The sequence below is a fragment of the Maniola hyperantus genome, chromosome 19, assembly GCF_902806685.2.
Source record: "Maniola hyperantus chromosome 19, iAphHyp1.2, whole genome shotgun sequence".
NCBI classification, from domain to species: Eukaryota; Metazoa; Arthropoda; class Insecta; order Lepidoptera; family Nymphalidae; genus Maniola; species Maniola hyperantus.
In genome coordinates, this window is record NC_048554.1 from 7,261,993 (window position 1) to 7,276,472 (window position 14,480).

Consider the following 14,480-nt stretch of genomic DNA (forward strand, 5'->3'; position numbering starts at 1 on the left):
TTTCTATAAATACAGTTTACGTTCTTTACTTCATTGCATAGTTTGAATGGTTAAAATTCGCCTTCAAATAGTAAGTACAGTTTTCTTTTTCTTTTTATATTATCAACATCAAAAATACCTTCCACGTTGATAGCTAAGCTCTTCTATTCTCGTGCGTGTTGTATATCCTGTCTTACTCATCAGCGAGCACTTATACGCAATGTAAGATGATTGTCACAATATGTCTATGGTATAACGTCACTGTAACTGACCGGCATGATCAGCAGCTGGTCCCAGATGGCGTAGCGCGTAGACGTGCAACGCGCCGTAGGCTAGCTGTAGCCCCGTTGATAACAGGTGCGCGAGGAAAGCTGCTCCACAGACAATCCAACTGGAAACAGATACTAAATGAAAACCCATCGCCAATATTTTATTTTTTGCCTGATTGGCCTCACCCGTGAAAAGATGGCTTCACGGCGGTTACGCACTCATCCGATCCGAGTCCGTCCTTCCTTTTTGATTTGTATGGTAGCTTATGACTTATGTCGTAGATATTTTTTATATCCGTATTTTCACGGATTCGGATCGGATGAGTGCGTGATTGCTGTCACTCCTATAGTGCCTTCGTAGCAACAACGATAGAATTCTGAGTGCAATCATTAATGATAAAATAAGCTGCTCAGTAGTTTAAACATTGGGTGACTGTGACCTCCGGGTGCCTAAGGTGGCCATGGTCGGCGGCTTAATTTATTTATTACCAACAATAGTAATATAAGCAAATATTGTCACTAACACACTAACTGAGGTCAATAAAACAAATTAAAACTTTGCGATTGTAACATGTAACATGCGATGTCTAGTCTAAAATAAAACATTATTAATTAATTTATTTATTTAAGCCAAAAAGGTCTGGAGTTAATCTCGCGTAGCAAAAATCTATTAGTGTAGCGCAATCAAAATGTACAAAACTTAAGTTACTTGCTGATATATTCTAAAATGTAAGAAGTGTAAATTCAGTCCTACATCAAAGTCTCAGATTTTATGTTGATGAAAAGCTATCTACATATTTGAGACTTCGGATCATGCTAAGTTTTCCTGTTGAGTTTTAAAAATACTTTTCAGAATATTATTATGTTAATCTCGAGCACTTCTTAGTAGTTTCTCGAATTTGTTTATTACATTGCATTGGTCACCAAATCCGACCTCATTAAATTATGCTTTTGATTAAAACTACTACTAGGTCCTACTCTACTCTTGCAATTTATGCAATTTTATTAAATTATGCCTAACGTCTCTGATTAAATTTATTTGAATATGTGGTACGTATTATGTAAAGTATTTGCCGTACTTTCGTGAATAACTTTCCATTCATTTCGTACCTGAAAGATTTTTTATACTCTCTTCACTTCACTGTAGTATTATGCCTATTGGTTATGTCATTCTTTTTCTACACGTACTTAATTCACATTTGTTTTTTTTTTGCATTTTTCAAAAACATTTGTATAGCCAGTGTCATTCGGAATGATAAAATGATTCTTACGATACTTCGTACATTAAAATCTGCTCAGACAGTTAGTATAAGATTTCATAGTTTTAAAAATACCAAAGTCGAAATCGACTGTTTCCATACATCTACAGGCAGCGACACAGCGGAAATATTGCGAACTAAAGATGATCGAGTGTTTGCGAGTATAGCTTTCAACTTTACGATACCAATTACCACATAACTACGTCACCATCGAGAATGGTTTGCGTTTACCTACACCAATACCAATATCGAGTAATTTGGCAGTACGAGTCCTAAGTTTGACGTCCTAAAACTAGTAAATGACGTCATTTTCGCTTATGGATACGAGTCGATAGTCGAATTGTAACTCACCAAAAAATACTCGGTGAGAGAAGCGTGAAAGCTTATTGATAATTAAACAAAATGATGAAATTTAATAAGTGAAGTGCCTTAATTTGCCCACGGAGGCAAGGAGAATGTTTGGGAAGGTAGTCAAAGCTAACCGTCGTGATTGTGTAACTTAAATTTGGTTCAGCGGCGTAATTTGTGATGTGCGCAGTGTATCGGTCAAAGAAACAGGTTCTCACATAGCCCAAACCCTCCAGCAAGTTGAAGTGACAGTGAACAATCCATGCATGTCGTACTGGGTTGAGCATCCGTCAAAGAAACAGGTTCTCACATAGCCCAAACCCCCCCGTAAGTTGAAGTGGCAGTGAACAATCCTTGCCTGTCGTACTGGGTTGAGCATCCGTCAAAGAAACAGGTTCTCACATAGTCGAAACCCCCCAGCAAGTTGAAGTGGCAGTGAACAATCCATGCCTGTCGTACTGGGTTGAGCATCCGTCAAAGAAACAGGTTCTCACATAGTCGAAACCCCCCAACAAGTTGAAGTGGCAGTGAACAATCCATGCCTGTCGTACTGGGTTGAGCATCCGTCAAAGAAACAGGTTCTCAAATAGTCGAAACCCCCCAACAAGTTGAAGTGGCAGTGAACAATCCATGCCTGTCGTACTGGGTTGAGCATCCGTCAAAGAAACAGGTTCTCACATAGTCGAAACCCCCCAGCAAGTTGAAGTGGCAGTGAACAATCCATGCCTGTCGTACTTGGTTGAGCATCCGTCAAAGAAACAGGTTCTCACATAGTCGAAACCACCCAGCAAGTTGAAGTGGCAGTGAACAATCCATGCCTGCGTTCCTACTGAGTTGAGATTTGGTACCACAGCATACCTACAAGTACCTAGTGGGGTACCGACCGATGGACCGTTCATATTATAGAGTAGGTACCTAACATGAAGTGGCTGAATGAGGATGCCTCAAGACTGGATGTAGAAGACAGACATCCACAGGCTAAAATGATAGATAATGATAATAGTGCATCTCGGATGAATCATTTTGTGCAGCGATGACTGGATGTAGAAGACAGACATCCACAGGCTAAAATGATAGATAATGATAATAGTGCATCTCGGATGAATCATTTTGTGCAGCGATGACTGGATGTAGAAGACAGACATCCACAGGCTAAAATGATAGATAATGATAATAGTGCATCTCGGATGAATCATTTTGTGCAGCGATGACTGGATGTAGAAGACAGACATCCACAGGCTAAAATGATAGATAATGATAATAGTGCATCTCGGATGAATCATTTTGTGCAGCGATGATTGGATGTAGAAGACAGACATCCACAGGCTAAAATGATAGATAATGATAATAGTGCATCTCGGATGAATCATTTTGTGCAGCGATGATTGGATGTAGAAGACAGACATCCACAGGCTAAAATGATAGATAATGATAATAGTGCATCTCGGATGAATCATTTTGTGCAGCGATAGCCATCCATACATATAGCTCGCAGAATGCATTTACTTGTAGCGTTGTAAGATCGATCACAAAGAGTATGTCACACCTTGATCATTGAGGCAAAGGTAAGATATGCACAATTTATTACCTACCTATACCTAGGTACCTAATACCTACATAATATTATTCTAAGCCTTATGGGTAGGTACATCAAACGTGTGGCTCAAATTTCCTACTAAGTAGGTGCCTACTTACATTAATTTATGATTCAATTATACATATAAGTTGGTACCTACATCTGATAAAATCAACCCATTTTTTCACCAGAATAGAAACCTAGGTAGGTACCTACCTACCAGGTATATTAAGAAACATACATACAATAACAGAAAATACCTACCTACTACCTACCATTACTTGCATCCATTCACAAACAAGAAAGTAGGTACTTAATTTATCTATATATAAAAAAGGAAAAGCTGACTGACTGATCTATCTAATTGAAATTTGTGTAGTCCTCGCGGACAAAATCGCGGGCACAATCTAGTATAGAAGGGTATAAGTTAGTAAAATTTTGTATGAAATGGACCTACCTACCAAATTTAGCTAGCTTATTATATTAAGTATTTTTCTAAAATAAATTATTATTTTCAGGTTGCAGATCATCTATGGTACCTAACCTATACTTACCAGATTATGTTGCCTATCTTCCAGCTACCTAAGCTAGGGCCACTAGAACCTAACTTAATTCAAGAGTCAAGACTGCAACTAACCTGGGGGTCATCAGACTTGTAGAATACCTATATAATTTGAACTGTTTATGATGTACCTACTTAAATACACCTTATGAATTTTACAGCTGATGTAAAATACTTATACACATACCTACCTACTTATAGTATCTAATTTAAATTTAAACAAAAGAATTTAATTTGTTTTATTTCATCCTAAAAAAAGTAAGTTTTCAGATGATACTAATAATAGTTAAAAAGTATCCTGGAATTTGCCTGCCTGGATATTTCCGGGAATCTATGATCAAAACTAAATTAAAATGACAGGTTTATGTGTATTGCTGTTCCTTTCATAAGCTCCCTGCACTGCAGAAAAGGATAGCAATACATTTAGACCTCGTCTAACAGAATTAGCCACACTGTCCCCAACTGTTTGTGCACCAAGTCTCATCAAAATCGGTTCAACACTTCAAAGATTAGCTCACAATTTTTTTAATTATGAGCTTATTGAGAACGTAACAGGCAATTTTCAATTTTGTTTATTTGTATGAAAATTTTGAAACGTGCAGCCTTGATGGGGGTAGCTGAGGTAAAAGGGAGGGGAGGGAAATCATTCCCTTGGAAGGAGTGATTTTCCGCCGGGGATGTATACTTTTTTAAATGATTTTTAATTTTGATAAAATTGTCATTGACTTAAAACAGCCTCGGTAGGGGGCGGCGGGGTAAGTCAACCCCTTCACTCCTTCAGCCAGAGACTCACTCACGTTTTGTATGGATGAATCCAGAGACTCCGGAACGTCCCTATCTCCTCTTCTTTTCTCCATCAAGGCGGCAAGTCTCAAAAGCTAGCCCGTTGTATGTAGGTATGAATTAAAATGCCTATAAAAGAATCTTATGGCATGACTAGCTATAAAAACACTATGTTCATAATAGAAAAGCAGAGACAAAAAACATTTTATTTACTATTAAATTTTTATATTGTTATAAAACTGTAGTTTGTTGCGCAGTGTTACTGCACTTAGATGACTTATGAGGATTCTGTAGAGTGTAGTCTTGATGCAGCAAAATCAACTTGCATTCTTCTAACAAAGTGGATTAGGCAGGTGGTGTGGTCATTCACAGGCTGTTAACATAACGTAACTAACGGGTCCACAGTTATCACTGAAAAAATAGAAATTATTGATCTTTAATTTTTTAAATTGCTAATTAGACAAGAACTATTCTTCTTATTTTACTATCTATCTTAATGAGGTCTAAGTTTTATTTATAATATTAATTAATAAGTAGATGATGCCCGTGACTTTATCCGCGCTGATTTAAAGGGTAAAAGTAGCCTATCTCCTTCTCCAGCATGTAACAAAGCTCCACACTAAATAATTTATACTCGCAACTTCATTTATCTTGTGGGAACTGTTCGATTTTCAGAGCCTAGTTTATTTAAAAATAGGCTATATCCATCCCCAGGATGAAAGATCTTTGTACCTTTTGTCAAAATTGGTTGAACGGATGAGCTGTAAAAAGCCAGCAGATAGATAGACAGATAACCTTTATACATACACTAAAATACAGCTCAAACTCAAGGTCCCGAACTTAATTACATGTCTTAAACAAAGAAAACTGAATTGATTATTAAAGAGTTGCCTTTCTGTAATAGATTACCTAGATGTTTTATTGCAACTTTAACTTCAGTGTACCACAAGATTATGTCTAAAATGTGTTGTCATTTATCAAGCGGTCAGTAGTCAAAACTGTTCTAACAAATATAATTATTAATGATGGCTCAGCCCTTTTTGAACTCATTTAATGCTAGGTACCTAGTAGACAGTAATTATTTAAGTAGGTAGGTACATATGAAGTTATGTTATGATTTAACTATACTCTTCAAACCTGGCCACTTGTCTATGTGTCAGAATTCAGATCAAGAGATTTGTATTACCTAGTAATTAGTACATTATGTGAGCGTGATCCGAAGAGAGAGAGTAAACTTACTTAAGGTCGTCAGTCCAGCGGGTTGGAGGTCGTCCCACACTGCGCTTGCTGATACGCGGTCTCCACTTCAGAACACGTCTGCCCCATCGGTTCTGCGGCAGACGTGGCCTGCCCACTGCCAGTACAGATTTCTAATTCGTTGGGCTATGTCAGTCACTCTGGTCATCCAACGGATTTCGTTGTTACGGATTTTGTCCCTCAGAGTTACCCAACATAGCCCGCTAAGCGACTTTGAACTTGTGGACAAGGCCAACTGTCAGTGTCCACGTTTCAGCACCATACGTCATCACAGGTAGGACACATTCATTAAAGACTTTCGTCTTTAGGCTTTGGGGTATCGACGAATTGAAGACTTGACGCAATTTTCCAAATGCTGCCCAGCCCAGCTTATTTTTCTGTCAGCTTCCTTGTCGAAGTTGTTTCTACAAAGTTGTATTACGTATAATAATATATACCTAATAATCAGTAAAACTTCAGTTTTCTAGTTAAAACTAAAGCGATTGTTCCGTTTGTTTCAGTCTCAACTCTCAGTTTCAGTTATGATAAAAGGTTATGTTGGTTTCGTTGGTTTGTTTTGATTTATTTTTTTACTGACAATGACAGAGTAACAGACTAGAAAGCGGTAACTTTTTTTTTAATCTGATGAAAATTTGGCTCTGGACACAAGTTTCTTGAGGTTTTTAGTGATCTTAGACAAATTACCATAGACACACACACCATAGACTAAGTGGTGGACTGTCACTTGTTTGTCATTGTCACGCTGTCAATCTGTCATTGTCAATCTGTCAAAAACGTCAATAAACGAAATAATAAATGCCAAACTCAACAAAATGGCAGCGTATATCTGTCCCCCTTTTTTTGCGAACGTGTAAGAGAGACAAATTGTGGCGAGAGTTGGACCATCACGTTTACTATTTCTTTTACTCGATGAGTCCAATACTGACTGTTATGGCCAACTCATACTGCCGGACAATACGTAAACATTGACCGTGAGGAGTAAACGAAACGATAAACGATAAATGCATTGTTCAATCTTGTACTAACTGTACGCATTTAGAAGTTATGGTGGAATAAAGAAACTCACATATCTACATGAACCCTCCACCTCCCATGGCCCCACCAACCTCTCGGTTATATGTGCCGAATCGCGGGAGGGCGCCCGTTCGGTACTTGCTCTTGGCATTTTCCCGGGGCGCCTTCTTGACTCCCTACAAATTATTTTGTTATGTGTATATCTACATGAACCATGAAAATATTACACTCCTATTTTTGGCCAGTCGTGTCAAACCTATCGTCGTCGAATCAGGTCCGTACTTGCCAGCGCTGGCACCGCCGCGCCGCGCCGTTACAACAAGCACTGTGATGTTACTGTGACTGTGTGATAATGGTCCAAGATCCCACTAGCGCCAGACGTGTCTTATTTTTTGAGTAACAAAATGTGTGGGATAAATGTTTGTATATACATTTAACATTCGCATATATTTTGCTAGCTTGAGCCAACAGCCAATTTAAAGACATCAGCTGCTAAGAGCGATCACGCACTCATCCGATCCGAATCCGTGAAAAGACGGATATAAAAAAAAATAGGTCTGTGACTACTTCGGAACTATTTGTATGGTATTTTCACGGACTCGGATTGGATGAGTGCGTGACCGCCCTAAAGGTACATAAAAACATTACCCAATTTTCTTTAAGTCTGATGCTGTATACTCTAAAGTGTGAACGCTTTCATGGAGAGTGTATGAAACAATAATAACTAGTGGATATACTGTGATGGAAATGTGACTTTACTGATATGTGTGAAATGTGAACAGGCCTTTACGGGTAGACAAAGCTTCACGTAATGCGTAATACTTTTCACACTCACCCCCATCCTCCCTCAGGGTAGAAATGGTGTTTAATTGCTCTTGTGTCGAGCTCCCTTCGACGCAGGGCCGGCACGGTGCGGTGCAGAGATCGCAGCTCTCTCTCCCGCAAGGCGCCCCCAGTTGACTCGTCCTCGACTTCTGGCCATCCATCTAATACAACATAATGTCTTAGTTACTTATGAAGGTAGATTAAAAATTCATCATAGGTCATATTAAAAAAAAATAAACACGGTTAAAACAGACGTTAGAACCCTCTATCCCCATATAACGCAGGAGTTGAAAGGCCAGTTTAACCACGCCTTAAGTTTTAGCAATCATCATAACCAATCGATAGGTCTCTTGTGGGGACCTCCACGCGCCACGGTCTTATATCGCCTGAATCCAGCGGGTCCCTGCGACTCGTTTGTTGTCGTCTGTCCACCTAGTGGGGGTCTTCCAGTTTTTGCAATAAACCCACTAAATCCTAAAGTTAATTTAATAAATACACATCGGTAGACAAAAATGGTAGCCCAAAACAACAGTTACTTACTTTTGAAAAGCAAACATAATGTGTTACTTAGCATTATTGCGTTTTTTAGTCTTGTTAGTATCATATAGATAGCTAATTCCCGCGATTTCATCTGCGTGGAAAGGATTTTAAAAGATCCCGTTGCAATTTTTCAAAATCTTTTCTTAGTTATAGAGAAAACTTACATGATGGGTAATTTCATGTTTCTAGTGTCACCGCAACGGTATTATAGGCCGTTTTCGGGTCAAAAGGCATGAAATATTCCCTATCCTAAATCTACGCAGACGAAAGTCGCCGTAATCAGATACCTAGTGAATAATAAACCACATGATTGATCTGCAATAATTTGCGGTGTACCAGAGTACGGTATGCTGATGTAACTATTACTCAACAGCGGTAGTTGCTACTGAAAATTGAGATTGTAGTCAAAACCACAGACCTCTAAAGTACGCTCTTTTTTACTGATTCTAAAGTTATTTCTTTACGCCTAGAAAAAAAGATAGATCTAGCAAATATCCTGTCCTGCCTTTTTAGTTGGGCGCAGAAACTTTTAGTCCTAAGTATGTTCCTCCATATTTTTTTTTACAATAGGCAGGGTACATAGTAGGTACAAAAACCGCTAGCATTACAGTCCTAAGTTGCTAGAAAGGCGACCAGCGACCTCACTCCAGGAAGCTCAGAACTGAAAGGATTCAGGCGGTGCAAAACCGTGGCGTGTGGAAGTCTTTACAATAGACCTACAGACCTACCTATATCCAGTAGTAGACCTGTAATAGTTGACTATGATGATGATGATGATGAAGTCACAGTTTGAAATGGTCAGTCGTGACTTGCTTCAAGCTGCCCATATCTCATCTGTCTATGCTCTGTTTTCTAAATTGTCTATATGGCCGCTCTTACCGTAGTGCGGTAAGCAGTTGTAGCTATTGGAGAGTGGTCGGCAGCGGCAACGCGGCGGCGGGGCGCGGGGCGGCGGCGGCGGCGAGGCCGACGGTGACGGCGACCACCAGCCCGCGTCCATCAACCCGCCGTGGCCATTCTCGCACCCGCACCCGCGCCCGCACCCGCGCTACCTGGACACAAACAATGTACAATTAGTGCTCCGACAGACTAGGGCCGGATGGGACAAAACGTCTGCGCGACAGGTCACCATCGGACAAGAAAGATGTCCTGTCCTGTGTTTTTTCCGCGAGCTTTTTGTCCACTCGTGTATTGGAGCTTTTAAGGACCAGTACACCCAAGCACGCTTCGAGTGACGGAAAGTAAGGCCAAGTGGCACAGTGGGTGAACTTTATAAGGGAGAATCGGCTGATTTTTCGCACAAGTAGAACCTATGCGGTGCCAATAATTTCAACCGTAATAACGCTTTAAAACCTTAGGAAAAACTTGCGGAGTTGAAGAGGCCTTTTAGAAAAGTTCTGAAACAGCCGAACTTTAGGATAATATAGAATTGGCCGTCTAGTAATTAGTGGTCAGATTAAGCTTAAGCAATAATTATAGCATTGGCAATCAGTAATTTATGCGGTTGCATTGCGTCTTTTTCTGGTGACTTCTGTGTTATAGTATAGTTTATTTGCGTGCCCAGCGCACTTTTTCCCTTCTTCACAATTTTTCATCGCATTGTTGGAAAGTTTTCCTTGAACACGATCTCCTTTATGAAGATGAATCGAGGTCACTTTATTTAGAAATTAGAGATGCTAGCGATCTTATTTACTTAGCGTATTTTAGTGCGTAGGTAGGTATACTGATAGGTGCTGTAGCCTTTAATTAAATCCAACTTTAAAAATTATCTGAACAGTGTTCAACAACGTTGCTAACAAATAACATTTGAACATTTTAAACTGCAATAACGAAACTTTTCTCTTTGCAATCTGTAAAAATGCCAGATGAAATGTCTTTTAAAGGGTTCTCGCAATTCTTTGTAAGTGAGAGAGCCGTATTTATTGTAAGTACTTTAGCAATCTTGTGGCGTTTCACGGTGCGGGAGATAGGAAGAATGAATGAATTATTTAATGAATTTTTGTAAGCTGATGCCGGGTACTGTAACTACCTACTTATTTTGTTAAAGGTCCATTGATTTTCATTAATAAAAGATTTTCCTATAAAACAAGGTTCATTATAAATAGCTTAAAAACGTAATCTAACTTCCATATATTTAGAGAGTTGGTGAAAATATCATGGTTGTCACTCAATTACGAAAAACATCTTAACGGATATGAAAGTGAACCGTTCCATTGTCATCACATAGCATAATATCTATTTATCACAGAAAACAAAGCAACTACGGAATGAAGTCGCAAGCAAAAGCAACTAGGTTAACAATAATAACGTCACAGGAAAGTTCCTAAGGAAAAAACGAGTATTTTTAATGAATAAAAGCCTTGTACCTACAATATGCTCCTTTGAGAAATTCAACGGCGACACACACTATGTTTCACATTATGTCGATGCATCCAAGTCTGAATCCTGCATGCTCCTTTCTTTGCGTTCTACTTTGGACCTATCTCGCAACGGACACTTTTTCTTAGTTTCAGCGAAGATAGTGAACTCTGAAGAGAATATTCACATTGCCTCGTCCTATTCGAGACGCGTTCCATATCCACACAGCTTTCGCATATTATTATCTCAGAAATTCAGAATATATACTTTACATAGTCCCTAAACATCGCTCCAAGTCTTGTGGCCTCATTAGACTAAACTATAAACATGAACATAGAACATTAATTTGGTGCTACGTTTATGCACGTACACCTCTACGCTTATACGCACACGCATATAAACTATCTCCACTGGATACGTCTGTGACGAATTAACAAGAGGCGTGTGTGATAAAGTCAACTTCGCCACACACGCCTTTTCCGTCTTCCAAAGCAGAAATTTTATCATGAACTATTTATATGGAAATAGAAGATTTAATATAGCATACCTAGTGCAGGTACACCGCTCCACGCCTTCGCACACACTGTACACACTGCCTCGACGCATCCGAGTCGACTTCGTCACACTCGCCTCTTCCGCATTTTCCTTCCACCTCAGTCCTCAACGCATCTCAGAATGAACACATCATTTCACTTCTCTTTATCCCGTGAACATGGAAAGTAGCCACATTTTGATTTAGTACCTGTAAAGATAAAAAAATAGGTTAACTTTATGTGATTAAGTACAACAGTATAAGACAGTTGTCCGACCGCCGCCGCCGAAGATTAGTGATAAGCGAGTTGAGCTAAAAACGAAACGAAAAGCGAGTGTGTAGTTGGGATAGTTTTATCGCCGGGCTATGAGCGAGTATGTGAGTCTGACGGGCGTTATAGCGATAGACCGAGAAGGCAATCGGGGTATGAGGCGGGGGGACGCGCCGCAAACTAGCACGTTACCCGCGCTGTCCCCACACACGGATAGCGTACCGGGATAGCCCGGGAGATGTGCGTATGTGCGGGGCGTAGTCCCCATTCCGATTGCCACCTTGACCTGTAGCGTACCTACTACCTACTATAGGCAACGTTTTTAATCCTTGCGGAAACTGTGCGAGTGTTTTGTCTACCACGCTTTGATGAACAATAAATTAGTACCTACTCTATATCGATGCCGCCAAGATGCTCTTGTCTACAAACTATTGGAGAGAGAGTTCTCGCCGGCATGCAGTGTTTAGCGATCAACTATTAATATGTTTATTTATTTTATTGACACGGAAACAATCATACATCGATTGTACGTTTCATGAGTGAGTCGATAGCTAGTCGCTTACTTGTCACCAGTGGGACAAGTGGCTTAAGTTAGCAGTGTAGTGTGAAATTCAAACAAAAAAGCATAAGTCAGCCGAGAAAATCGTTTAAGCCTCTTTCTTATTCGGCGCTGAATCGCACCCCTTTTAATGGTGAAGTAACAAGAACAGATTTTGTGCCGATTCAGTGAAGCTTTTGATATGACTTCTTAGCAAAATCCAGATAGATAGTAAATGTTACGTACCGCTAACTTTTTAGCGCTTTTATTTTCAGTAAAACATAGGTACTTCGTATTCTAAACTACCTACTGAAATAAATTTATTTGATTTGGAAAAAGTTTACTGTTTTACATATTAGGTTTTATATAAGTCAATCAATTTTTGATTTGGGTGACCGTATATAAAACGACAAACATTTTAGAAATATATATCTTATTTTAATGTATATAACGGGTACATACCACGATTAATTTTTGTTTTTATTTGTCGATATTTCAACCCAATTGCACGGGTCGTGGTCAGGTCGTGGTCAACTAACCACGACCCGTGCAATTGTACCCGTGGTATGTACCCGTTATATACATTAAAATATGTCGTTAAACCACGAAATAAGCTTAAAATCATTAATATAGGTATCCATTAACTTCAAGTTTTTTTTTTCGTTTTATCCAATTTCCAAATGTTGGATTTTTAATAAATGCTGTATGAGATTATCAGATTGCTTAGCATACATACGAGGACATCAGTGAAAAATTAAAATATGATAATGAGCACTGGAAGAAAACGTCATGCACAATGACAGATCACAGCTGCGGAGCGCGGATCTTGAATGAAATATGAGGGGTTTAAAATATTCAAATCGGCATTTTAGTTTAATGATAAAAGCTTTTCCACTTCATTAGGCCTCAAAAGATACGTTTATTTTATAGCATCATAATGACGCAGGGGTTTAATAGCTAATGTTGCAAATTCGAATAAAAGAACTTTTCATTAGGTCTTTTGAGTAAGTATTTCTACAAGATTAAACTTAAATACTTACGGAAAATATTTACTTAAGTTCATTATTTAATCTAACGAAAAAAAATGTTTGTTTGTTCGTTACACATACGTACGTAGTACATCGCGTCTATAGAATCTAGATCAGATTTATTTGAAACTTTGTGCAGTGGTTTTGTTGAAACTTGTGTTTAGTTCACTCTACTTGTGTGAAGATTTGTGGCATACCTAGTATTTATTAACGTAATGTTGAGCCGTGACAGCCTAGCTAGACCCTTCTCATTCTGAAAGGAGACCTGTGCTCAGTACTGGGCCGGCGATGGGTTGATGATGATGATGTATGAGGTCTGGATCAAATGGGTCCATAAACTCAATGATGTGAATTGATGAAATGGCTTGTTACATTTAGAATCGCAATCCAGCTGAAATGCGGCGGGTTTGCATGCGCGATGTTTCCCGTGAAGCGGAAACTCACTCGCAATATGAAGTATGAACGTTGGACGGATGCGGCCGCTTGAAAATAACATGAGATCTTTGTAAATGAGCATACTCAACGTCTATCCTTTTACATTAGTAATAAATGCTAGATTTCCGTATATACTCATATCAGGAATTGCGGGCATAAATAAGACTCCACAACAATGACTTTCTCTGTAAATTGCTTTGTTTATGATTTAACTTTTCATGAATTAAGCTATAAGATCTAAAGCTCATAGAAGTGTCAGTCTCGCCGTAAGTACATAATTATTATGTACATATTCTTTTTTCTTATCGTGAATGGTGATTTTCTATTAGGAATATTTTATGCAAATCGAAAACTTTAATAATATTAGGTAGGTACGTACAACTAAAATATTATGATCTACAGTTATCTTTATAAAGGAAATGAAAATATTTATTATTATTATTATTTATTTATTTATTCTGCCATTTTGAGCCTCTTGATAAATCTGAAAAGAAAAAAACACTGGGCGTGCATAAATAATAGGATTACTTCTTGAATCTTCTTTATTTATTATTTAATTAGAACGGCCGTAAATCCCAATTACACTAATTAAATTACGAGTACTAACTAACATAAATATACTAACAAAAAAAATTTACAATGTTAAAATTACAATTAATAATTAAGTCATGTTAAAAAGCAAAATTATAAATTTTCACAAAAGTGCAAGATCTGACCCATGAGGTCAGCCCATACTAAACACAAGCTTAGCAAGGTAATATATACTGAAACACAAGCTTTTGCCCGTAATTTCATCCGCATATTTGGTCTCTTTTAAAATTTATATTTCCCAGGGTAAAAATTAGCCATGAAGCAATACATATACTTACCTACTTTTAAAAAATCCTAAAAATTAGTTTACACGTT

General features: G+C 38.5%; 1 protein-coding gene across 1 annotated transcript in view; it reads right to left on the minus strand.

Annotated features, from left to right (window-relative positions):
* The window catches only part of LOC117991480 (monocarboxylate transporter 3-like), an 80,734-nt gene that overhangs the window by 12,002 nt on the left and 54,252 nt on the right, over positions 1 to 14,480 (minus strand). Inside the window, exons 2-5 of the mRNA XM_034979078.2 lie at positions 11,318 to 11,512; positions 9,292 to 9,464; positions 7,883 to 8,033; positions 252 to 370 (exon numbers count right to left, since the gene is read on the minus strand). Coding sequence (XP_034834969.1) covers positions 252 to 370; positions 7,883 to 8,033; positions 9,292 to 9,412 — 391 coding nt within the window. The 5' untranslated portion in view covers positions 9,413 to 9,464; positions 11,318 to 11,512. The remainder of the gene's footprint in view (positions 1 to 251; positions 371 to 7,882; positions 8,034 to 9,291; positions 9,465 to 11,317; positions 11,513 to 14,480) is intronic.